The following is a 25379-nucleotide window of genomic DNA, read 5'->3' on the forward strand; positions in this document are numbered from 1 at the left end:
AGAGAGTCAGGGATTCCAGGAGCACAAATCCAGGTGGCATGGCAAAATTCAGGAGGCGTGCCACACCCCCACCAAACACGGGCAGAACCAGATATTTACAATCGGGTGGATGGAGCTGCAGTAATAGGCCTCCACATAAAAGGCTCATCATCCTCCTCATAGCAGCATGATGACCACCAGCTGCCTGCCCATACTTGCCTACTTTTTGAAAAAGCATTTCAGGAAGATTGTGAAAGCAGCACCTATGTGCATGGTGTTAAAGTGGGCTTGTACTCCGCAACCTAAGAGGTGTGTCATAAAATTGACTTAATCCAAATGTATACAAGGACCCAAAAAAGTTACATAGTTTGGCACATAATAAAAGAGGGAAGAAAAGGGAAAAAGGGGTTTCTTTCCTTGGTGCACCTATCCCCTTTTTCCTTTTTCTTCTCTCTTTTACTTAGAACCATTTATAATTAGGGGCATTGGTGGCACTCCTGAATAATAACAGGATTCATTTGAAGATAATAGGTAATTACCTCCATAATATGACAAAATATCTCCATAACACCACTTGTACAATTTTAGGATTAAGTGAGTGACTGGTGCGGGAATATATCCATATTCTTTTTTCTAATAGTTTGGCGCATATAGTTTGGTGCACATAAGTTACATAGTTTGGCGCATATAAGTTACATAGTTTGGCGCATATAAGTTATAGTTTGGCGCATATAAGTGGCCACGAGAAACCTTATTTGAAAGTGCATGTAGCAATAGGGATCATGGGGGAGATGTAAGAAGCTCAGAAGCCGTATCAGCGCACGTTATATGCGCTGATACCGCTTCTACCCGATGTATGATCGGGGGTTTGGCGGTAAATGAGCGCCCCTGTCATTATCGGCGCTGCTATCTACAAGATAGTACAGCCGATAATGACATCTACAAGATAGCAGCACCGATAGCCTGGGCCATGTATGAACAGTCAGATCGCCTGACCGTTCGGCCCGCTGTTGCTGTCGCTATCGACAAATGCAGCCTGCCGCTGCCCTATCCCCACAGCGGGGACAGCGCTGTCCCTGCTGCGGCGGCTGCCGGCTCCAGGCTGCGCGCAGGGAACTCTTGCTACTTGCGAGATCCCGCGCATGCTCAGCGGAATAGGCCGGGATTGACACACAGCACCTCAGCACTAGGCTGATTTTCTGTGGTCTATAGCGGGTAGCGCCGGTGGGGAGAGTTAACGATCCCCCTCTCCGGCCGATGAGATGTTCATACATCTCATCGGTAGTGCTTCCTGCTTTGCCGAGGTGAAGCGGGAAGCGTTATTGCGGCACGTTAAGTGCCGCTATAATACATCTACCCCATTGTGCCTTATAACCAATGCAGGGAAATGGCACTGATGATCAAATTTCAATGTATATATCGCTGATTTCTTTTTTTCCAAGTATGTAAAAGCTACATAATGGGGGTACGGTGCAATCGGGGAGATTGCTGGACTCTTCAGGGAGCCAGGGAGATCGCGGCTATTTCAGGGACTCTCCCTGACATTCAGAGAGAGTTGGTAAGTATGTGTATGTGCCAGCACACTCACGTGGCTCTGGCCACATGGACACAGCACTGGTCACTGCTCCTCCCTTACTAATTTCAATCCCAGTGACCCGTATTCCGGCTGTGAACATAGGGCAGCTCCAGGAGGAGGGGAGTGGCGAGGGGTGATCAGTGCAGAGGTCCAGGGAGACTGTTATACCTTTTAACTGGCCCGCATAAGGAGTACCCGCTCCCTCTCCTATCAGTTCCCCTGTTCACAACTACATGCCCAACTTATGCTCTCACTTTGGCCATGTCTGCACACCCACTGTCTGCATGTCCATTTCCGCCTATTAGTTGTACACAGTTGCGAGTCGTATGAACACATGAAAGTGACACTGATACTGGAAATTGGTGCATGAGAATTAAAAAAAAAAAATGTGCAACTTGCAGCCAGAAAGAGGTGCAAATGTGTTTGTCATATGCATAAGGCCGTTAGTTGCAAAACTTGAATTCACCAGAGAATTTTTGTTCCAACTGGACTTCTAATTTATTGGTTCAGTTCTGTGTAATCGCATATCACATTTCACTCACGTGAAAAACACGACAAAAGGCTCTTTCACTCTGTGGCTGCAAGAAGGCACTATCTTTATGGAATACTTGGCCATCCATATACCGTAAATACGCCATTGCTTATCATTTTTGTGGTGTAATGTTACAGTTTTATAACTTCACATTGAGGTCTCCTCTGTTTTTGTATTCAATCATCTCTTACCTTGCCTTGGTGTTGGGTAGTGCATGGGGCCAGAGGGCTGCCCTTCATAGCAACACACAAAGTCCAAAGGTAAGGAAACTCTGAGGGAGGTGTATCAAGCAGTGTGCAGGGGTGCTGAGTGGGGGGGAAGGGGGCAGTTACTGATTACCAGGGGCCGAGCTTTTTGGAAGGGCCAGGGTCAGCTGCTGATAAGGACATTGTCCCCCTTTGCAGCATATAGTATTTTACTTTTAGAAGAGACATTGCCATGGCTCCAAGATCTGGCCATGAACCCCAGATGATGATGACTGAGTGCGTGGATACGCATCCATTTATGCAAAAAAACTTCAAATTACAGTGTTTTAACAGTCGCACCACACTGCCGTGCACATTTGTTTTACACAAAGGATAATTCATACTCCATTGGGGAAGGGGAAGCCTGCAAGTATATTTTTAAGTGGTGTCATATTTGCATATACTTTTACATGAATCAAGCCAGTTGGGTAGTTAATAGTTGCGCTATCCGGCCATTAATAATAGTGCGTCCACATTGTGTAAGCAATTTCTGAACTTGCTATGAAACCAATCCCAGAGTCATACTAAAGCCACATCAGAACCAAGGTATGTCAAGGGGAGGAAGCCGCTGCCACAGACATGCGTGTGCCACCAACTCTGAATAGACTGCAATGATGCCCATTGTTCTTGTACATGAATTTTGTGATTTGGTTGACTTACAGCTCTGAATAAGGCCCTACATGTATAATTAGGTGATATTCTGCTAAACATGGAAACATTTTGGTTTTGTTTACAGTGTGCCAGTTTTATACATGTCCCTAAATGTTCAGAGAAGAAGTGGAGCTGACCAATGTGGAGCCTGTAGTGGCATGGTTCTGTCATTAGAAGCACAAGGTGGAGCCTGTAGTGGCATGGTTCTGTCATTAGAACCACAATGTGGAGCCTGTAGTGGCATGGTTCTGTCAGTAAAACCACAATGTGGAGCCTGTAGTGGCATGGTTCTGTCATTAGAACCACAATGTGGAGCCTGTAGTGGCATGGTTCTGTCATTAGAGCCACAATGTGGAGCCTGTAGTGGCATGGTTCTGTCATTAGAACCACAATGTGGAGCCTGTAGTGGCATGGTTCTGTCATTAGAACCACAATGTGGAGCCTGTAGTGGCATGGTTCTGTCAGTAGAACCACAATGTGGAGCCTGTAGTGGCATGGTTCTGTCATTAGAACCACAATGTGGAGCCTGTAGTGGCATGGTTCTGTCATTAGAACCACAATCTGCACACTGGAATTTTACAAATGTTCCAAAAAATATTTAACTTTTTTTTAACTTGCAAACTGAAAAAAATAAATTCTATGTTGTATCTGCTTTGCGCAAGGTACAAATTAGGGATGTGCGCTGGAACATTTTTGCTGGATTTGGATTTGGTTCTAATTCGTCATCCGTCTTTGGATTTGCCAAACTGCGGTGACTGGCTTTTGATTTGGATTTGGAGATTTTTTTACAAAAATTGACAAAAAAAACTAAAATCACATAAATTGGTCTTTTTTTTTTTTTTTTTCTTCCTAGAGTATTATTAACCTCAATAACAGTCAATTTAGACCACCTCACAGTTTATAATATTGTTTTCAATATTATTGGCCAAAGGTTGCAGTGAGCTGACTGGTTACCAAGCGACAAAGCAGCAGCACAACGACACAGACACCACAGTATAAAGCACATCTATGACACATTGCCACACAGCAGTGGCAGAAATGAAAAGTAGTGCACCCACCCAGTGGGGTACGGCCAGCAGAATCACAGTACTTGTTTACAAAGTGGGCTACGGCCCTAGGAGTCACAGTGCGCAATCTTATTCACATTACACCACACATAGTGCCCCTGATTCACATTACACCATAAAGTAGTTTCTCTTATTTATGTTATTGCCCACAGTAGTGCCCCTTTTACACAATGCCCACAGTAGTGCCCCTTTTACACAATGCCCACGGTAGTGACCCTTATACACAAAGCCCACAGTGGTAATGCCCCTTATACAATGCCCACAGTAGTAGTGCCACTTATACAATGCCCACAGCAATAGTGTCCCTTACACAATGCCCCCAGCAGTGGTGTCCCCTTAGTAGTAGGGCCCCCTATGCAGTGCCCCCAGTAGTAGTATGCCCCCCATTAGCAGGCCCCCAGTAGTATGCTCCCCAGTAGCAGGCCCCAGTAGTAGGCCCCCCTGTAGTATGCCCCCTCAGTAGTAGGCCCCCTGTAATATGCCCCCCCAGTAGTAGGCCCCCCAGTAGCAGGCTCCCTGTAGTATGCCCCCCCCAGTAGCAGGCCCCCAGTAGTATGCCCCCACAGTAGTAGGGCCCCCCAGTAGCAGGCCCCCTGTAGTATGCCCCCCCCCCTAGTAGTAGGCCCCTCCACTAGCAGGCCCCCATACACACACACAAAAAAGAACTTACCTGTATCCCCGTTCCAGCCGCCGTCCGCTCTGCTGCCACGTGACGAGGAGGGAGCCGGAAAACGGAGCTCATGAGTGAGCTCCAGCCGGCTCCTTCGTGCAGCAGCCAATGAGAGTCTGTGTGACTCTCATTGGCTGCTGTAACAAGCACACAGCTGCCGCTGGCGGCTGTGTGTTTGATCTGTGTAGGGCAGAGCGCTATCATAGCGTTCTGCCCTACACTCGAGGAGCCTTGATGTCGGATTCTCTAGTGAGAATCCGACATTAGGCGGCCGCCGTTCGGCCCCGAATGGGGATCCGAGTCAGGCGGGGAACACCCGAACAGGGTTCGGGTGGACTCGGATCCCCTATGTTCGGAGCGGTTCGGATTCCACAGAATCCGAACCGCTCATCTCTAGTACAAATGTTAAGAAAACCGCCTGTGAAAAGAAAGCATTGGAGATGAAATAAAATAGAAATTATTAATAATGTATAGTATCAGCCAATGCAATATCATATACAGTATATTGAATAGTTAATGGAGTTTTATTGCTACAATATGTGACTTATACTTCTACCATTGACTTACAGTACATTACATAAATTCCATAACCCTGTATGTTATGCCCTGATCAAGATTGGTCTTGTTTTTTCTGTTTGCAATGTCTGAGAGACGGAAAAAAAAATAAAAAAAAATCACCCTGTGCATTTCCCACACTCTAAGGGGTATATTTACTAAAGTGATGGTTTTTAGAAGTAGAGATGTTGCTCATAGCATCCAATCAGGTTCTACTTATCATTTATCTAGCACCTTCTAGAAGATAATAGCTAGAATCTGGCTGGTTGCTATTGGTAACGTCACCACTTCTAAAAACCCGCACTTTAGTTAATATACCCCTAATAATCTAGTATTAGAGCAAATTAATTAATGTCTTTGCAATTAATATTTATAGTATATTGAATAGTACGCTAAATGTGTTTCTTGATGGTCTACAGATTGCACGTCTGCCACACCATATGTTGAAAAGTGCATAGTAACATAAGCTTTACCAATGGGATTTTATTATGTTAGCTTGATAACAACTTACAGTACATTGCCTAAACTCTATTAGTCTATATGTTGTTTCCTGCTTTATCAAAATATTGTCAAGATTTTCTGTTTGCGGTTCCGAGAAACCATAAAGAATCAGTTTGTACATTTCCCACACTGAATCGTAGTGTACAAGTGCTTAGTAACCATTAGAAGGTAGAAAACGAGCGTGTGTGTGTATATATATATATTAGAAAATCTTTTTTATTTTAATGTTAATATTCCTGTTTCTTGCTGTTGAAACGTATGTGTCCTGCATACTAATTAATGATTTATTTTAGATGTATGGGTCTTAGGTGTTACACTAAAAGTTTGGTTTTATAAAATATATTTATTTTGGAGAATATATCCCTAATGAACTTGTATTTCTTAACATTTAATTGGTTTAAAATAAGCTTAACCCATGATCCATCCAAGACCTTGAGGCCTATTCATCAACACTAAATTAACGTTTTTAAGGACATTTTCCTTAAATAACGTTATTTTAGTATTCATGAAGTATCTTAACGCAGGAGATATCACTGATAACTCCTGGTTAAGTTCCCCTGCGTTAATTTTCACACTCCCCATACATTAGTATGGGGATGTGGAAATTATGGTATTCATCAAATTCCGAAAAAATTTTCAGAATTTGATGGAGGTACTATCCGCCACTGTGAGGTGGCGAATAGCAGGTGAAACTTACCTGCTTCCAGCTGGACAGGTCCCCCGACGTCTCCCTCCGGCGTTCTGGTGCGTCCTCTGGCTCTGGAGGCTGGTCGGACACTGTGTTCTCCCAGCAGAACACAATAAAGATTAGAAAAAATATATATATATATATACACAAAATTACATATACACAAAATTACCGCAGCTCTAAGTAGTGCTGCGCATGCGCTGGGTTTACGAATGTAACAGCGCATGCGCAGCAGCACGGATTCCAGCTGCGGTAAGTTATTGTACAGAGGGAAAACTATCTATTTCCCGAAAAGCTGTCAACGCAGAAATGACAGCTTTTCTGAATAGATAGTTATGGAGAGGAGGAATGATTAATTCCTCCTGTAATTAGGTAGAACTCCATGCAAGTTCTAAACCTAATTACCTCCATCGAATTTTATGTGTTAATGAATAGGCCCCCTTATCTGCATAATGAATGCTTTGGGCCTCACGCGAGTTATTCCCTCTACTACACACACTTAATCTTGTTTCCCAGATTGGGGTACAAGTCTCTGACCTAACGATAAACCCGTTTATTCAGACCACAACCCTGATATGGCTCTGCGTCATGACCCTCTAAAAAAGACAGCTTCACCTTTTGGAGAAGACCAGAGTCCAGGGAGCGTTGTTAAATTTTATGATCTGGCAAGTAAATATGGATCACTCTGATGTAATGGTTGCTTGTTAGGATTCTTGTTCTTTTCTTTCCTACTGTAAAAGGGATGTCACGGCCAAAATAGGTGCAATCAGTCCTGTTTGTATAAGACTGCTTAAAGCTCATTCTAGGGCACTCATAAGCTAAAGGGCTCCTAAGAGAAAGGGCACTCCAGCGCAAGCCTAAGGCGAGTGCGCGCCCTAAAAGGCGTGGCCATGAGAAAAGGGGTGTGTCTTTAAGACACGCCCCTTTTCCGCATTCTTGGAGGCATGCCCGGCACTTACAGACATGCCGGGCTACCCCCAAGATCTCCCTTCTCTGCGAATAGATGCTGGACGCACGCACCCAGCATCTATTCACCGGTGGTGATCGCTATACCCACGGGCAGGGTGGGCACGGGCAGGCAGGGCATGGCGCCCCACTAAAACAGCCTAGCGGGAACGCTAACTGCTCGCACCACACTGCCATGCACCTTGGCTTGACAACAGTATTAAAGGAGCTTAAGAGCATGTGTCGCAGGCGGCAAAGGTATTCACAAAAGCTTTTCCCGGTAGAGGATAAACTAGAACCAAGTATACTAGTCCTGAATCATCAGTAAGTCAGTGCTCCTGTCATGTGAGACCACTCCAACACAATGACCAGCTCAGTGTATCTGCTGGAGTGGCCTTACAGAATAGCATGCCTGCTGCTTGATGACACCCTCCTTCAGTCAATATGCAATAACTTTGTAATATTCTTTTCTGATTAGTATCCTCTGTTTGGTCTGAAATCTAAACAGCATTGTTAAATGAGTTCCATGACTTGCAAAAGTGACTTATCGGGCCTCTTGGTATAACTTTGGCCACCTGATTATAGAAGACATTGTTGAAATTACCTGAGGGTGATCTGAACTCCACTCTTCTAAGAGTATGCATTGATCTAATTGGACCAGTATTTGCCAGTACAGTACAATGATATTTGCAGATAGGTATTTTTCCTGACCTCTTCAAAAATAACATTTTCTATAGGTGCCAGACTGCGTGACTAACAGGTATCAAACCTTCCATATCTAGGGCCATTTATTGAGAAAGTGGTTGCAATTGGAAACTCATCTGTGAATCCATGATATTTATGGTCCAGTCCAGGATTCAGAAGACAACATTGTACGGAAACAGCCCAGTTGTGTGTGCTTGAAGATATGGCAAGATGGTTCATTCTTAATCCGCCTTGTGGCATTTTATAGCATGGTTCATGGAATTCTAATAGAGTGCCTGAAGAATTTCTGTGGATTGGACGGCACAGTAGTTTAGTGTTTGTAAATATCTCACACTGTCCGGTCACAGAGAGTATCTTCATCTGTACCAGGGTACTTGTAATTGGGGGATTCCACAGGGCTCTTTCCTATTTCCCAAGTTATTTGCAGTATATATGTTACCACTTGGCATCATGACTTACCACACTGTGCATTTGATACTCCACTATACCTATCCTAATATCAGTACTCAATGGCAGTGTTGATAAGCCATTCACATAAAATGAGCTCGCTTTAAAAACAAGACTGAAGCTTGGGTTAAGAAACGGTGATTGAGTTTGTAAATTCTGCTCATGTGCAGAGTGTTGCCCTTCATTGCGGCTTTACACTTAAACATTCAGATGTCGACCATAGTCCTATCCTCATTTTTTTAATCTGAGGAATATATTCAGAATCAAGCATTTAATTTCCCCAGAAGATGTTCCTACACACTTACATGCATGCTGTAGTGGCGTCACAATGGGGGTGCGGGGCGCACCCAGGTGTCACTGGCCGAGGGGTGACACCAAGGTGCAGACTTCCCCTCAGTGACAGGAGCCGGGTGCTGCACTGTATAATTAAGTGCAGCACTTGGCTCCTAACACTGTGAGGGATCCAGCTAGCACTGCACACAGGGCAGTCCGCACCTCCGGCACCTTCCCTGCCACCCAGTAATAAACACGGTGACGTGACCAAGGGATTTCGGCCGCAAACTCATTTATTAGGAGGGCAGATTGAGCAATCTGAATGCTGAACAGTTTGTTTAGAAAAATAGGAAATCATGTGGAAGCATTTTGCTGGGTACACACGATGATAAATTGGACGATCTTAGAGTAATTGGAACGACAAATCGTCCTCATCGCCTAATTTGTACTTGTGATTGCGCACTCCCACGCATAGTCAGCAACGTTGTGTGATTGGTCGCACTGTATGGCCTATCACACAATATTTCATGCGGTGCAGTACATGTTAATGGAGGACGAGACAAGTGATCCACCAATAAGGGTGCTGATGGAATCTGTAAAAAAAAAAATATTTACAGTATTTATTTTAAGGTCACTGAAGTTGGGGAGATTAAATAGCACCGCAAGTTTGGTTTATTACATGGAATAGATGATTCTTCCTATCTGTGTGCTATTAGAACACAGTCTATCAGAGTGTATCTACTCCATTATCACATTAAATAAAGTAATCCTAAATAAATGAGCAGATACATTATACATTTACATGCCATAGAAAGAATTGTTTTTATCCCAGTTGAATTGTCGGAGGTGTAAGCTTTAAGTTGGGCCAATCAACGTAATGGTGATAAAGTTGCTCTGAGTTGCGTTGCTACACCTCTTTATCTGTTGACTTGATTTTTTCCAATACACTCTCTCTCTTTCTGGAACCACTTTTACATCATGAGGGTAAAGGCTAATGAGGCGTTCAGCTTAGTGATGTAATTGTATTTGCTATCTGTACACCAACCAGACGGGAGACATTGCATAGAGCTAGCATACGCCGAAACTCGTATAGCTAGTACTACTAATACTGATCTGCAATGTCAAATAATATTTACTCAACTGTGAATAACTTAATTTGCTTCTCCTGAAACGGTTAATAACAAGAGCAATGTTGTGAACTATAATATGTTTCCAGAGCTAGGCTACACTCTAGTCAGAGCCTGCTTGCGTGATACCACACTCAGTGTATCCAGAACAACTCCCTAAAATTATGTTTCATAAGATTGCAACATCTACATTTGAATAGTGATGAATGCTGGCCAACGCATGTTATATATATATATATATATTTTTTTGTCTGTGTTGTTTGAGTAAATATTTTCTGTTCCCTTTGCAGATCCATCTGAAAGTGTTTTTTTCCCAAGCTCCCTGTTCAGGGACTTTAGCAATGACCAGACGGAGGGTTCCTCTGACCTCTCAATGCTGCCTCACCTGGCAGACCTGGTTAGTTATAGTATACAGAAAGTCATCGGATTTGCAAAGTTGATACCTGGGTTTCGGTAAGAATTTAATTACTTAGAAAAAAACTATGTAAGTAATAAATGTTATCTGTATTACATAGTTATATAAATCATGTCTCTTAAAAATGCATTCAGAAGCGGTTCAGGTTTATTCCATTTTGTTGCGGATATATCGCTTACACATGCATCAGATAGCCGTATTTGGAAAAACCTGCAGCCTCCAAACTGCTCCATGTCTGTTACATCAGCACAGATTCTGCCCACACAATATGTGCAAAATTCCATATTAAGGTAACATACAGCAAAATAGAAACATGTCCGTGGTTTTCCCTGAAATCTGTACACTTCTCAGCAGTGTCTCTTGTCCCCTATGTTTGTCTTGTCCTTTTCTTGTAAAATCCTTCTATGTCCCATAGCCTTATATGCAATACAGCACCATTAGTTGCACCATATCACATTAGCCTTCATGTTTGTCTGAAGATTAAACTCCATCTGACTGCTTTGCTAGCTGCTACAGTTCTTACATATCACCTTCTTTAATAATAGTGATCAGTCCCAGTCTACTCATCCAATCATTGCCAGTGTGTTTCTAGCTGAGAGAGGTAGCAGTGTTCTGATAAATAGCCCAGGACTAATTAATGATAGCCATATACAGAATACTGTATCTCTAATGTTAGTGGTAGTAGAAGTCTGATTTGCTGCACATGACATTGCTGATCTAAACCTTAGTTGCCTTGGAGCCCCACTTCAAATGAAGTGGCTCATGATGTACCCATTGTTTTGCCTCTGTGTCACTCCTAATTACTGGCAAATTATGCACACAATGGAAGTCATTCCTGGAGCACACTCGGTTCACACCAGATAACACTTCGCTCATACTTGCGGGAGGGAGTTGAATGTCTGCGCACAGCGGGGGGCGTGGTCGGGTAGTGATGCTGCATTGGAGGCGGGGCCATGCATCGTGGCCTCGCCCCTCTTAATGCCAAAAATAAAGGCATTGTGAAGCAGGGGGAGGGGCCACGATGACGCAATTCAGCGCAAATCACGTCACCGGCTCCCCCGCTTTGGGGGTTTCTATTAGGAGTCAAGGGGGGGTGGGAGGGGGGGCAGGCAGCAGACGGGAGGTTTGTCTGGCTTTCCGGGGGGTCAGGAGCGGTACCCGATATTCGGGAGGCTCCCGGCCAAATTGGGAGGGTAGGCAAGCCTGACTTTGCTATTGCGCTGCTGTACTTGGATTGGCTAAATACCATACTTGGAAACTCTCCCTGATTGTCAGGGAGACTCCCTGAAATAGCAGCAATCTTCCTGGCTCCCTGAAGAGTCTGGCAATCTCCCTGATTGTACCTTACCCCCATTATGTAGCTGTTAAATAAAAAAAAAAAACAGATATATACAGTACATTCAAATGGGATCAATGCATTCTCTGCATTGGTGGTTATAAGGCACAGTTTTCACCAAGTAGATCTTACTAACTGCTGTGGTGCTCATTTACATTTGTATGTAAATCAATTTTATGACACACCTCTCAGATGTAGTAGTACACGCCCACTTTAACGCCGCTCTCATAGGTGCTGCTTTCACAATCTCCCTGAAATGCTTTTTCAAAAGTAGGCAAGTATGTTATAAACAATGCATCCCTACACTCTACCTCAGTGATTCCCAACCTCGGTCCTCAGGCACACTAGGACCTGGTTTTAGTGACTCCTGCTCTACCTCCACATTTGGGAAATGTCTCCAAAACCTAGAACTGTGCAAATATGTGTGGAGGAGTGATCACCTGAAAATGCACTCTCCAGCCCTTTATCTCATTACAGTAATCCTACTAAAATCTTGTTTCTGCACCATTTTCCCCCACATACCTGTAGATTTTGGAGAAATTCTAGGCGTGCAGCTATTCCAAGACGCTGGATTTCTGTGCTTTATATATTATCTGCGGAGCATGCACTAAACCTTCATAATTTGAGGAGTACAGTACATAATACTAATGTGTTAGTGAACTTGCAATGATGATTTACCTGGGCAACCTAGCAGCTCATTTGAGGCTCTAAGGATCCCTAGTGGCGCCTTATAAAGGAAAGATAATTATAATTTATGCATTTTACAGTTTTCAGAAACGCATATATAAAAGCACATGTCTTATTACATTGTTCATTTAAATTTGTTGAATAAACCCAACACAGAGCTCTGTACTATTGGCACAACAGATCTAAATGTCATTGGAATCATGTTCTGTTTTCCATGTGTTTTTCTTTTTTTAAATCCTCTTTCAATGCATGAAATAAACATGAAACTGACATACGTTCACAAATGCTAAAGCAACGTTAGAGTATAATGCATTAACACTTGCTTTAGTCTGTCCTTTTTCTTTAAAGGTTTTGCAGACTATTTGCTTTGGGTATAGTATGTAGTAGAAATTTACTGTATATGATTTAAAACTTTAGCAACTATTAAAAGGAATCAATAGCAATGGATTTATTAAAATAAAATGTAAAAAATCTCATAAATTAGTATCAGAAATGGATGAAGGATATAAATCTTATTATGAACTGATAATTACATCACACACAAGCATCATTTAGGGGTTGGGTATGAAATAATGGCAGTTGGAATGCCAGCTGTCATAATACCGACAGCAGCCCCCCGATGCTCTGTATCCCGACAGGGGTTAGGTAAGTATCTTAACTCTCTCCCTTTAACCCTCTAACCCTAACGCTCCTTTTCTGCACCCTAACCCTCCCTACCCCACACCCTAACCCACCCTACCCCGCACCCTAACCCACCCTACCCCTCCCCCCTTGTTGCATGAACCTAACCCTCCCCCCTTAGTGCCTAGCTCCCCCCAGTGGTACCTAAACCTAACTGCCCTTTCTGTAGCCAAACTCTAACCTCCCTCTCCCCTGTGGCACCTGTGCCTAACCCCCCCCCCCACCCCCCTCCCCCAGTGGCTAACACCTACTGCCCTGCTATAATACGATCGGGATACCGGTTGCCAGGATTCTGGTGTCGGCATCTCCACTACTATCGGGATGCCAGCGCTGGTCTTCTGGTCAAAAGTGGGGATTCCAGTGCTGGGATTTCGAAAACCGACATCCCGGCTGTAGGTATCCAAACTAAAATCCTAATTTAGTATTATATACAACTGTTTTATCCATAATCTGTAGCCAGGTATTCTGTGTATGTGACATATTATACAGTAGTTTAAAGTAAAATCTGATCTTTATCTTTTCTCCATTTATGGTTTTAAATAATAGCATTGCATGTTTTAATTTTTGCTGTAAATGTATTATGTTTTTAATGCTATTTCTAGAGATACATCAATATTAGTTTTTTCTTGACTCTCCTCTTCTTCAATCTATTCTATAAAGAAGAAGGTTATTGTATGCTGTCATTTTACAATGCACTGCCATTACCTATAATGGAGTACATATGCTGTCTCACATCTCTTATGTTGATTGTGAAATGTAAGTCAAACAATCAGTTTAGCCAAGTTAATTGGAAAGTTTAGAAATATTCTCAAGAGCCGACTAAAAATGATTATCCCATTAAAATATTAAGAAGCCAAAAAAGAAAGGTGATTACATAATAAACCATGTTCAATACGGATTTAAAAAAAAATAGAACAGTAAATAAGTGTTTTTCTTTACGTTTTCGTTTTGCGCTGGAAATTGTTAGTTCTGTGTATTATAACAGCAAATATAGAGAAAAAAAAGGGCAGAGCATTTCAGGCTTTCTCCATTCAGCTGCTTTATATGGATGACTTGCCCAGAGGAAGAGATGAAGTGGAGTTAGACTACAAAGCATGGCAATAGGAGTAACCATTACAGTGTAGCATATTGCTCCAAATGCTCCTCACATTCACATTTGTGCACCAAAATCTTTTGTCGTCTCGGCTCCATTTTTGATCAGACCTATTGTATATGTAACAACCAAAAAGAACATACAGTATAGAGCCGTTCTGTTCCGAAAACAGACAACCTGGGCTCTGCGTATGTTCTTAGAGCCTTTCATTTATAAAATACTGTGGATTATTGAAATACTGTATTCATGCAGCATGCTTACTTTGATCTAGTCCTATGACATAATTCAGAGCAATGTAAATGCTTGTAAGGTGCATTTTTGGTCCCAAGAAGGCAGAAACTGATGTAATAAATGCTCAAAGTGTGTATTGTGTCACTAGACTAATCATTAACTTTAGTAACTAATATAGAGCACATTTCTACCTCAATTAAGCAATGTCATAATAGTGAAATATTCGTTTTCTTTTTGAATACTAGTGACCTTACTGCTGAGGATCAAATTGCCTTGCTGAAATCATCTGTTATTGAAGTTATAATGCTACGATCTAACCAGTCATTTTCCCTGGAAGACATGGCCTGGTCATGCGGCAGTGAAGACTTCAAGTATAAAGTTGACGACGTGACTCAAGGTATGGTTTGGTCCATTCCTAAAGGTTACTTTGATGATATTATGGTCATCTTTTTAACCAAACAATGACTTTCAGGAATACAATTGGTGGCTAATTAGTTGTAAAACTAGCTGATGTACTCTGTTCACCCAGGTGGACCTTAGATATTGACTGTTTCCATTTCCATCTCACCACTCCAATAACATATTATTCCTTCACCTCTATAGTACTGGGGATGTAGTTAATAGACCGGCGGACTGAATGCCGCCAGTCTATATCCTGACTGCTAAAGCCCGACGGGGGACTTAAGATAAGTGTCGAAATATCGATGCCTATCTTAATCCCGACACTGGAAGACAGACTGACGCCTGACCGAATGAGCACATAGCACTTAGCCGGTGGGTTTTGAGGGGGGGGGTTAGTTTTAGGCACCACAGGGGGGTGGTAAGAGTTTGGCACCCCCCCCAGGAGGATTAGGTTTAGGGTACGGGAAGGGGAGGTTAGGTTTAGGTATACCTGGGGAAGTCTTGGGGTTAGGCTTCACCCCCCGGGAGTTTTAGGGTTAGCGCAGTGTAATCTTTCTCTGTCTAAAAAACAGTACCACATATCCAAGCAATGCAGCTTTTTGTAGATTTTATTTTAGGTTTTTTTTTTTTTGTAATTGTTGTTTTTTTTAATATTATCTTTATCAAAAACCCAATTTGTTCTTCTTAAGCCAGTCTGATCTAAAATTGAATGATTAAATTAGATTTTTATCATTTTCTGAGTAGCATCACAGAAGTACAGAAGTACTAGATCTACTAGACAGCTGGTTGACGCACGGGATAGGTCACCCCTTAAAGTTCATCAGATCATTGAGCAATTTCACCTCCCAGCCACATGTTTATTTGCTTTAAATCAGGCACATCATTATGTTTACACTGTTATTAAACTTTTTTTCTCTGCCTGCTTGGTTGAATCCTCTAGATGTGGTTCTCAGTAAGCCTCTCATGGGTGAGGACGTTCTTTATATTATTATAAATGATTGCATTCTACATTAGACTACTCTACTGAGCACTCTGGATTGTCCCAATGGGTTGTTACTTTTCCTCATGTATCTTTAGAGAGAATTATCAAGACTTTCTCTTATTCCCTTACAATCATGCCCTTTGGTATGTATAGAGAGATGTTCTATAATATTTATTATAGAGGACACCTATCCCCACAACCAATATGTTTCATGGGCCTGTCTGATTTATGTTTCAAATGTGGGGACCCTGGAACCTCCTCCTTCCACTGTATGTGGGAATGTCTATTTATCAAACTCTTCTGGTGGCAGGTGTATAACTATACAATCACCCATCTTTTCAATTATATCCCTATCTCCCCAGAATGGGCACACTGTTTTTTGCCTTTTATTCTTGCTGCTACAAATTTAAAAAAAAAATACATTAGAAATAATTGGGTTTTATATAGTGCAATTAGAGGCAGATTGGAGTCATGGGGCTGCTTGTAGTTGGAATCCATTTGATGTGCTTTAATTTTTAAGAAAATAAACATTTATTTACTTTTCAAGAGTTTAGGTAATCGGGCAGTCTTGGCAGCACTCACTGTGATTATAGGAGACCTCCTCAACACTGTTCTTCTATGGACCATGCACTGCCGTCTATCACAACAGGGCCCAGACCCTTTTTCCTCCCTAGTGGACCCTCTTCCCCATAGCCGTGGTGCTGGACTTGTCTGTGTGGCAGCACCAAAGAGGAGACGTCAACAGGTTATTGAGGACAGAGCTAGGAATAAATATAATTGAAGGGGGAACAAATTACTGCTGAATAACATAACATCTAACATGGCTTAATTTCACAAGATGACTAAATTCTTATCAAGATTACAGTAGCTCAATACATTGAATGCTGAGTCCACAACTAAATATAATAAATATGCAAAATATGGAGACCAATGAGAAAAGCTTTATCCGTTTATAAACAGCAGCAACAAAAATTAATTTGTGTGGGAGAAAGGGACATAAGATGTGAGTTATTCTGAAATTAAAGTATTTTACTGTTATCAAAATAGTTTTTAATAAAAATTAGCTGAAGAGTTTTTACAATTTAATACTAGGTGTCAACAACATTTTTGCCCACTTAGACAAAAATATAATTTAAATGAGGCAGAGAATGATTGCTGGAGAGCTACTATTGGGTTTGTATTGACCATGATGATATTGCTGGGTTTAAAGTATTTGAGTAACAGATATGAGAGTGAAGAAAGGAGGACAGGCATAAATAATAAATAAATAAAAATCTCTAAATTAAAATGTAATGTTCAGAATAAGGGGGTTAGTTAGGAGGGCAGAGAGGGATTGGAATACCGGCATACAAAACAGAACCCCCTTAGTCTAAATGAAACCCATTAACCCCTTGGGAAGTAATCATTTTGTCAACAGTTAATATGCCGACACGATTTTAATGTTCTTTAAAGCATTTTAACAATGTCTGTATTATAACTTATAACATGATGGTAAAGCATTATGTTTAAAGTTATATTGCACATACAGTTAAAATACTTTAACCATCATTACGAACATGTCGGCATTCTCTCATCGACATATTAAAATAACAAAATGACTACTTTCCGAGGGGTTAATGGGTTTAATTAAGACTAAGGGGTCTATGTTTTATATGCTGGTCAAAAGGATGATCTCTGTATTGTATGGGGTCATTAGAATACTCTGTGCATAGTGGTCACTAGTATGCTCTCTGTATTGTATGGCAGTATCTAGGGTGCTCTCTGTTTTGTATATTGATCTCCAAGATGCACCCTGTATTGTATAAAGGTCCCTGAAATGCTTGCAGTTGTTGTGACTCCATATAACAGTGGCTAGACATAAAGGTGTCTCAGTCCGCCCTCTCTTGTGTTGACCCTGCTTTCAGTTGATTGTTGATTGATAGTTGATTCTTGCCTTCGTGAAATCACCTTCAGAATTTATTACAAGGTCCCTTTAAGTCCAGTTCTGGCTCTGTGCGCAATTTATTCCGCAGGTTTGTTATTTTTCTCTATTAGATGATTGACAATTTTCTCCTTCAAGAGCCGCTGCAGTATATTATATATTTTAACATGGTATGATCTCTTTAAGATAATATTTCATACTCAGCACCTAATCTTGAACTCTGGATCTTTTAAGCATTGGCTGTTTTTTTCTAAAGGATAAAAATCAATGACAAGAGCTGATTGGTTGGTATCTCTCTCCATTTTATCTATCTACAAGCTTTGATAAATCTCTCCCTTAATGCCGCTGACCAGTCACTTGCATTGCTTGCTGGGCAGTTTACTCTATTGATGTTGATAGCTTGCTCAAAAGATAAAACGGGGCACATAGTCTACTGATAAGTGGTGCAAGCATATGTTGGTCAATCAGCCAATGCTTACACAACACATACAGACATTTATTTGTTCAGTGCAAATATTCCTCAGATATTCCACTAACTGACTGCATCATCATTAATAACTCTTATTGATTGATTTTTTTAAATATACAATAACATATTTTGACATTTGAAGCTATTTTTATTTAACTAAACTGACATCTGCAAAATTCAAATCAGAACTAGAATGCAGGTTCTTGTAACAGTCTAACAGAACCCGTACATGCTTCTGTGTTACTGAGGGATTTCACTTTACCTTCTGTTAATCCCAGAGAATCTGGTTGCACAGTGAAGATCATTTTTCTATGAAGTCTGCATGCTTTGATATAATTTGCCATTCATTCACATGATATGTGCAATTAATACTATGAGGTATAAGTACAATGTTGTACATCTGTAAATGAAGCTGATGCAGATTTGATGGTACATTCATATGCGGATGGTAACTTGTGTATTATTTGCACTGGGCTTTTTCAGAAACTGAATGTACGGTAATTCAGAACTGTTAGCTTCTCAGTTACATCTCCAGGGGGGATGCGGTTCATTTACCGCCGCCTGGAATGCCGGCCGGCAGAATCCCGACTGCGGAAGGCCGACCCAGGACTAAAGATAGGTGTCGAAATGCAGATGCCTATCTTTAGCCCTGCGCCGAAATCCCGACGGACGACATCCCGAATGAGGTAAGCCGGGGATAGCTACGTTGTTACCGCGGGTGGGGTTAGGTTTAGACAGCCCTGGGGGGACTTAGGGTTAGGCACCCGCCCAGGGAGGGTTAGGCTATGGAAAGGGGGGTTGGGGTTAGGCACCCCAGGGGGGAGGTTAGGATGAGGCACCCCCCCCCCCCCGGGAGGATTAGGTTTAGGGTGCGGGTAGGGGGGGTTAGGTTTAGGCACCCCCAAGGGGACACTTAGGGTTAGGCACCACCCCGGGAGTTTTGGGGTTATGCACCACCAAGGGGAGGGTTAGGGGGGAGACAGGGGAGGGTAAGCATACTTATGAGCCGCTGTTGGGATGTCCTCCCTTCGGGCTTACAGTGTCAATATGAGAACCGGCGGCTAGTCAGCCGTGGGTTTATCATACTGATTCCCCCCAGGGGTGTATCTGGGTTGCAGTGAGGCGTACTTTAACAGGCACAGAGTTCACAGAGGGCGTCTTGACAGAGCTGCAGGAAGTGTAGAGTTGTCGGTAAGTGTAAATATACATTTTCAGACTAGTATAGAGCTGGTGCAAGTGCCCATTAATACTGATGACTGGTATCAAACCAAGTATTCTGATCAAGGCGGTCTGCTAGCATAGATGCATATAACCCTGCTTGCCGGCAAATATACACATCTGCAACTGAGTTGCGTTAAACTCTGACTCAGACCCAATGTGTATAAATGTACCTAATTTTTTAGTTCTATATTTTACATTATACTTACTGGTATAATGGGCAGGAGTTTTAGGGAGTCTCTGTTTATTTCACTGTGACTACAGGGATGGAAACTTGCCACTCCAGGAGTCTCAGGGGTCTATTTACTAAGCAGTGTTAGGAGACAGAGTGAAAAGTGATAAGAAAGTGATAAGGTGCCAGCCAATCAGCTCCCAACTGTAATTTTTCAAACACAGCCTGTGAGATGGCAGATGGGAGCTGATTGGCTGGCACCTTATCACAGACTTATCACTTTTCACTCTGTCTCCTAACACTGCTTAGTAAATAGACCCCACAGTTTTATTAGTCACCACAGCCCTGGGTTGTCACCAGTGGCGGATACTGGGGTGGGGCTGCAGCGCAGTCCAAAATTCAAATAGGGGAGTCACACCAACTGCCAACAAGTCCCAGCCATCTATTGGAAGCATCTGATATGACAGGTGGTTTGGTTCCCCTATTTGAATTTTGGACTGCGCCGCCACTGACTGTCACTTGTCTGGATGAGCCCCAGGTGCTTTACAGCACAGGACCAGAGAAGCAGTTGCACTGTTTTTTGCTGCCCTCTTCCTCATATATAGTCTAGTCCTGTGCTGGCCACTCTGTCCTGGTGTTCACTAAGGGAAACCACATGCTCTTGGTCTTCGTGCTATAGTGGAAACCTGCGAAGGCTGTCTGATGCTGCGGCCGTCTGAAGATTTGGGGAGGGGACATACAGTACAACCCATGTTTTGTCTAAATGAATATCTCCATTCAGCAATATGATTTTGTTTTCAAGTAACTGACTGTTACATTCTCTCATATCACCAATACATTAAGAATGAAGGGCTTTATTCTGAATTGGATGCACCCAATGGTTGTCAGCGGACTGCACGTGCTCTGCAGCTAGCAGTCGCGCGATGCACATGGTCTGAAGCTAGCAGTCGCACGATGCACATGGTCTACGGTGGAGGATACCAGAGTGGAGAGTTCGCACCATGCTTGGCCGCATCTCTCCACCCATGAAATGGAGATTTCTGGGCACCAACTTGGTAGTTACCATGCTGGTCCATGGAACAGATCCATCTTGGGGCAGTGTCATTTGCCCCACTGCTGAAATTTTTGGGGAGTGTGAACAGAGATTGGACACCTGTTTCAGGCGGAACCTTTGCATGCAGCATGGGGTGGATGAAAGTATAGAAAGTAATAATGATGGCTGTGGACTGAAAACCAGAGGGCAGTGAGTCCATATGCATGAGGATGTATGGATTCCCCATTAGCATAAGGTAGCATGCCATGGACTTGTGGCTGCTTCGCGTCCGACTCAGAATCAGGCCCTAAGTGTTTTCATTATTATTCCCAGCATCTGTCTGTGTAAACTTTGGTTCTCATCATAAACTCACATATGTACAACTGATGTTTAAAATGTAACTTTATGCACAACAAATTGTACTACATGGGTTATACGATGGGTGTAGAATCCCTTGTTTCAGCTAGTCGGGCGCTGGCTACATGTGACTGGCTAAGGCAAGAGATATATAACATAGGTGTAATAAGATCTAAGCTGTATCATACCTATGGTTCTGCAATTAATCAAATGCTTGGGGTGTTTTTTGCTTTCAGCTGGTCATAACATGGAGCTTCTGGAACCTCTGGTAAAATTCCAGGTGGGGCTAAAGAAACTAAGCCTTTATGAAGAGGAACATGTACTCTTAATGGCCATCTGTATTCTTTCACCAGGTCAGTTTTCAAAAATAGACCCATTTTATATCTATAATGTTCCTCAACAAAATGTCTATTCTATAAATTCCATTTTTTGTGCATTTATATGGTATTTTTCTAAGACATGATGGTCTGTCATGGGTGGGGAACCTTTTTTCTGCCGAGGGCCATTTTGATATATAACATTGTTCGCAGGCCACGCTCTCTCCTTGTGACATCACATGGAGGCAGGGTTACAAACGCTGGTGATTACAGCAATGCCCAGAGCATCCTCAGGATCTTCCTCGGAGCTGTAAGGACAGCAGTCTGACTGCCTGAAGCGTCCTAAGGACGCTCCAGACGGCACTGCTGCACAGATGAGGCTAGCAGAAAAAAGCTCAGAGGGTCAGACCAAATGATTCCGAGGGCCTTATATGGCCCCCGGGCCTGAGGTTCCCCATCCCTGGTCTATGTAATGGAATTTCAAAGTTGTTTTATCACTAAAGATCTTTGAAGGGTTCCCTATCTTTTAAATAGTTTCAATAATTTTTTAAAAAGTTTTCTTAGCACCTGTATTCATTAATGTTTTTGTCGTTTTTTTTTTACTCATTTAGACCGTCCAGGGGTACTAGATAAAGCACTTGTTGAATCAATTCAAGATCGTCTCTCCTCTACTTTGGAAACCTACATCCTCTGCAAGCATCCACTCCCAGGGAGTCGTCTCCTATACCCTAAGATGATCCAGAAGCTGGCTGATCTCCGCAGCTTAAATGAAGAGCATTCCAAGCAGTATCGCTTCCTCTCATTTCAGCCGGAGCACAGCATGCTGCTCACTCCACTGGTGCTGGAGGTTTTTGGCAATGAAATCTCTTAAGTTGACATTTAAGACTTTCATTTCAGTGGATTTGTGAGTAATTTAAAGTATCCAAGCTAACTTGGGTCTTAATTTGTTTTTCTGCGATAGGAAATTACTGGGGGTCTTTTTTTAATTAACTGATAAAATGAGTTAGCTGTATATAGTGCATAATATTTAAGAAGACCCTTTTAAGACAGCTGGATGGTTACTGTACTTCAGTTATGCTACAAGTTGGTGAATTCCCTTGCCATGCAGTTGATGTAATGTTTCATTTTGAGAAGCTTTGCCATGTTGTGTGCCTTTCAGAGAGCAGGTTTATAATCTTGTAAACTTGATTTATTTAGCCTTTGTGGGATTTTTCTTGTACAAAAGCCATTGTTCACTAAATTTGAAACTTGAGAATCTCATGTGCCAATTTATGAAAAACTCTAATAGCCTTAACCTCTTTTTAAATTTATATCATAGAATGTAAATATATTAAATTGCAGTTTAACCAAAGTGTGTATATATATATATATATATATATATATATATATATATGTGACTTCTATACGATAAGATTTTCCTTATTGCTGTGAAGTTGCCTGTGCAAGGACAGATCCAGCCGCTGAAAGAGCAGAGCAGCCAGACCTCTTATGTCCAGTTTGCCCATGCTTACCGCTGATTTAGCCATTTCTTGTTCAGGGTAATAAGACAGATCTCATGGGGCACAGATATTAATCAGGACAGGCAGTTGCTTTATGCCCACATAGTTTTCAGCTATATTTCCATCAAAATTGTTATGTGAATGGGCACTGTAATAGATTCACAATGGAAATATCCACGTCAGCCTTGGTCAGACAGAACTCCATTCATATCTTTGTGCCAGATCAGTTGGTCGTGCTGCTTTACTGAGTACTTTTTTTAATTGAAAAGAGAATATGTTAAAAAAAAAAATATATATATTTTTGTATGTATACAAAATTATATTTTAAAGATGTATTGATGTGTTCTTCACTTATGAAAATTGACATACCCATATTTTTGACTCATACCAAACTATACAAAATTTAAATATTATATATTTATATATATTCTACTGTTAAGTGAGAGGTTTATGGTGTTATGAGAAGAATGATGTTATTTTCAGCTATTTAATTTAGGAAGTTCCAGCTATATCAGTGACCGCAAAATACGCATTATAGAGCGTATGTACGCGCTATAGGCACTAAGAGACCCAGTTTTTAAAAAGTGACCATATCCAGCAGGACGCGCTGTGTGCGCACCTCAGCTGCCGGCCCAGTGACATCCCACAGCGTCTTACAACAAATGAACGAGGTGGCATCGTCTAATCATCCTATTGGCGACTGAAATTAGACCTCCGCCACCCAGTCACGTGATGCCGCCGGGCGGGCTGCAAGCTTTCCGCAAGGATCTCTGAGGTGGAGCTGAGCCACCATTTTCAGCCGTTTTAGGAGGACCTGCATCCGCGAGCAAGCTTCAACCCAGAAGACGCTGCACACACGGTACATGGAGATGAACAGCCCGCCCAGCTTGGACATTGTAGGAACCAAGGGGTAACAGCACTCCCACTGCAGCCTCTACGCAGCCCCATCCCATTCACTCACCGTACACTACTGTAATTTACACATACCCAACTCACTCTCTCTCTCTCTCTCTCTCTCTCTCTCTCTCTCTCTCTCTCTCTCTCTCTCTCTCTCTCTCTCTCAGTTCGGATATATATATTTCACTCTAATTCAACAACTATATCTCAGTATAAATATTTATACTTACGTTCAAATCTAACAATTGTGTTTACACGAGCTGATCTTGATAAGTTTTAAAATGATGTAGTTATTTTTTATGCTAGTTTGTAGTGCCTTTATTCCATGACATAAGCATTGACAAAAATCAGTATACATTAGACAGGTTAGCGCTGGGTAGCACAAATAATACACATCCTGCGTTGAACATATATTTTTAAAATATGCATTTATGGTCTATATTCACAAAGGTTTAGCTCTGAGTTTACTAGACTTCACAATGCTCCTCCCTACCCACCTCCGGCAATGTCTGCCCTACTCCCCTCTGCCAAAACTGTTGCTTGCTCTTAACCCACCTCTACCCCAACTGCTATCTGCCCCCAGAACTATCCCAACTGCTGCCTTCCCTCACCCTCCATAATATGTGATGGGACCCAGAAACAGTGAAGTAGGACCCCAATTTTTTAAAGTGAGGGGTCCCCGGGACCCACAATTTTTTTTGCTTAGCGCGATCACTGTATATCTTGTGAAAATATGATTTTTATCAATTATCAGCCTTTTCCTCTTCCTATGGTTCAGTGAAAATCTACCCTGTGGTCATCACAGATACCTTGTAAACTGCGCTGCTCCATGCTGTCAAGTAAGAAACCTTCCAGCACTATAGTTCTTAGGGTGAGATGTATAGAAGGCTGCAATCCATTCTAACTGTCTTTGCAGACTCACCTGCATTTCGCCGGGCAGAATGTATCAGTATAATTTTGCAAGGATAGCTCCTTTGGCAAAATGCTGTCCTGGCCTGTGGCAAACGCAGGATTTTGAAAGGGGGGTTTCCAATACTTGGTTACTAAACCAATGCCAAAAAAAATCTAACCATATACAGGCAGCACTCCTCGGGTACTTGATAATCCAATCTTGTTAATCCATTGCTGTGCAACTTTTCAGATGCATTTATTACATCCTTCGTCAATGCATCTGAAACGTTGCACAGTAATGGATTAACAAGATTGTATTATTGAGTACCCGAGGAGTGCTGCCTGTATCTGATTGTATTTTGTTGTAAGTTCAAGACTGAGTGGTCTGCTTAGTTCTTATGTATACTGTATATAGACTGTTGTATAGTCTGGCACCAAGGTTGAATTGAATAAAGTTCAGGGGTGCCCTCCAGTAGTTTAATTATATGGATTAATCATGTGTAGCTGTTCATCCCCTCCAATAAATAAAAAGGCGGCACTGAGCCCTCCATTACAAACATACACAATGACATAGACACGCACACAGACACACATACTGAGCCTACACACATACAATGACACAGACTCACACACTGACAAAGCCTACACACATACAATGACACACACACTCTGACAAAGCCTACACACATACAATGACACAGACTCACACACTGACAAAGCCTACACACACAGATACACACAGAATGCAGCCAGTTAAATACAGTGCTGGCATCAGTTATTAAAAATCCCCTCCCCCCGCCAGCACCCCCCACATGTG

At 42.1% G+C, this 25379-nt stretch overlaps 1 protein-coding gene across 1 annotated transcript in view; it reads left to right on the forward strand.

Moving 5' to 3' along the window:
• Positions 1–23156, forward strand: part of VDR (vitamin D receptor) — a 165700-nt gene extending 142544 nt beyond the window's left edge. Inside the window, exons 6-9 of the mRNA XM_088466400.1 lie at positions 10252–10414; positions 14650–14801; positions 21195–21311; positions 21887–23156. Coding sequence (XP_088322526.1) covers positions 10252–10414; positions 14650–14801; positions 21195–21311; positions 21887–22146 — 692 coding nt within the window. The 3' untranslated portion in view covers positions 22147–23156. The remainder of the gene's footprint in view (positions 1–10251; positions 10415–14649; positions 14802–21194; positions 21312–21886) is intronic.
• The last annotated feature ends 2223 nt before the right edge of the window (positions 23157–25379 follow it).

Source organism: Taudactylus pleione, unplaced genomic scaffold, assembly GCF_031769625.1.
Source record: "Taudactylus pleione unplaced genomic scaffold, aTauple2 ptg000065l, whole genome shotgun sequence".
Taxonomy (NCBI): domain Eukaryota; kingdom Metazoa; phylum Chordata; class Amphibia; order Anura; family Myobatrachidae; genus Taudactylus; species Taudactylus pleione.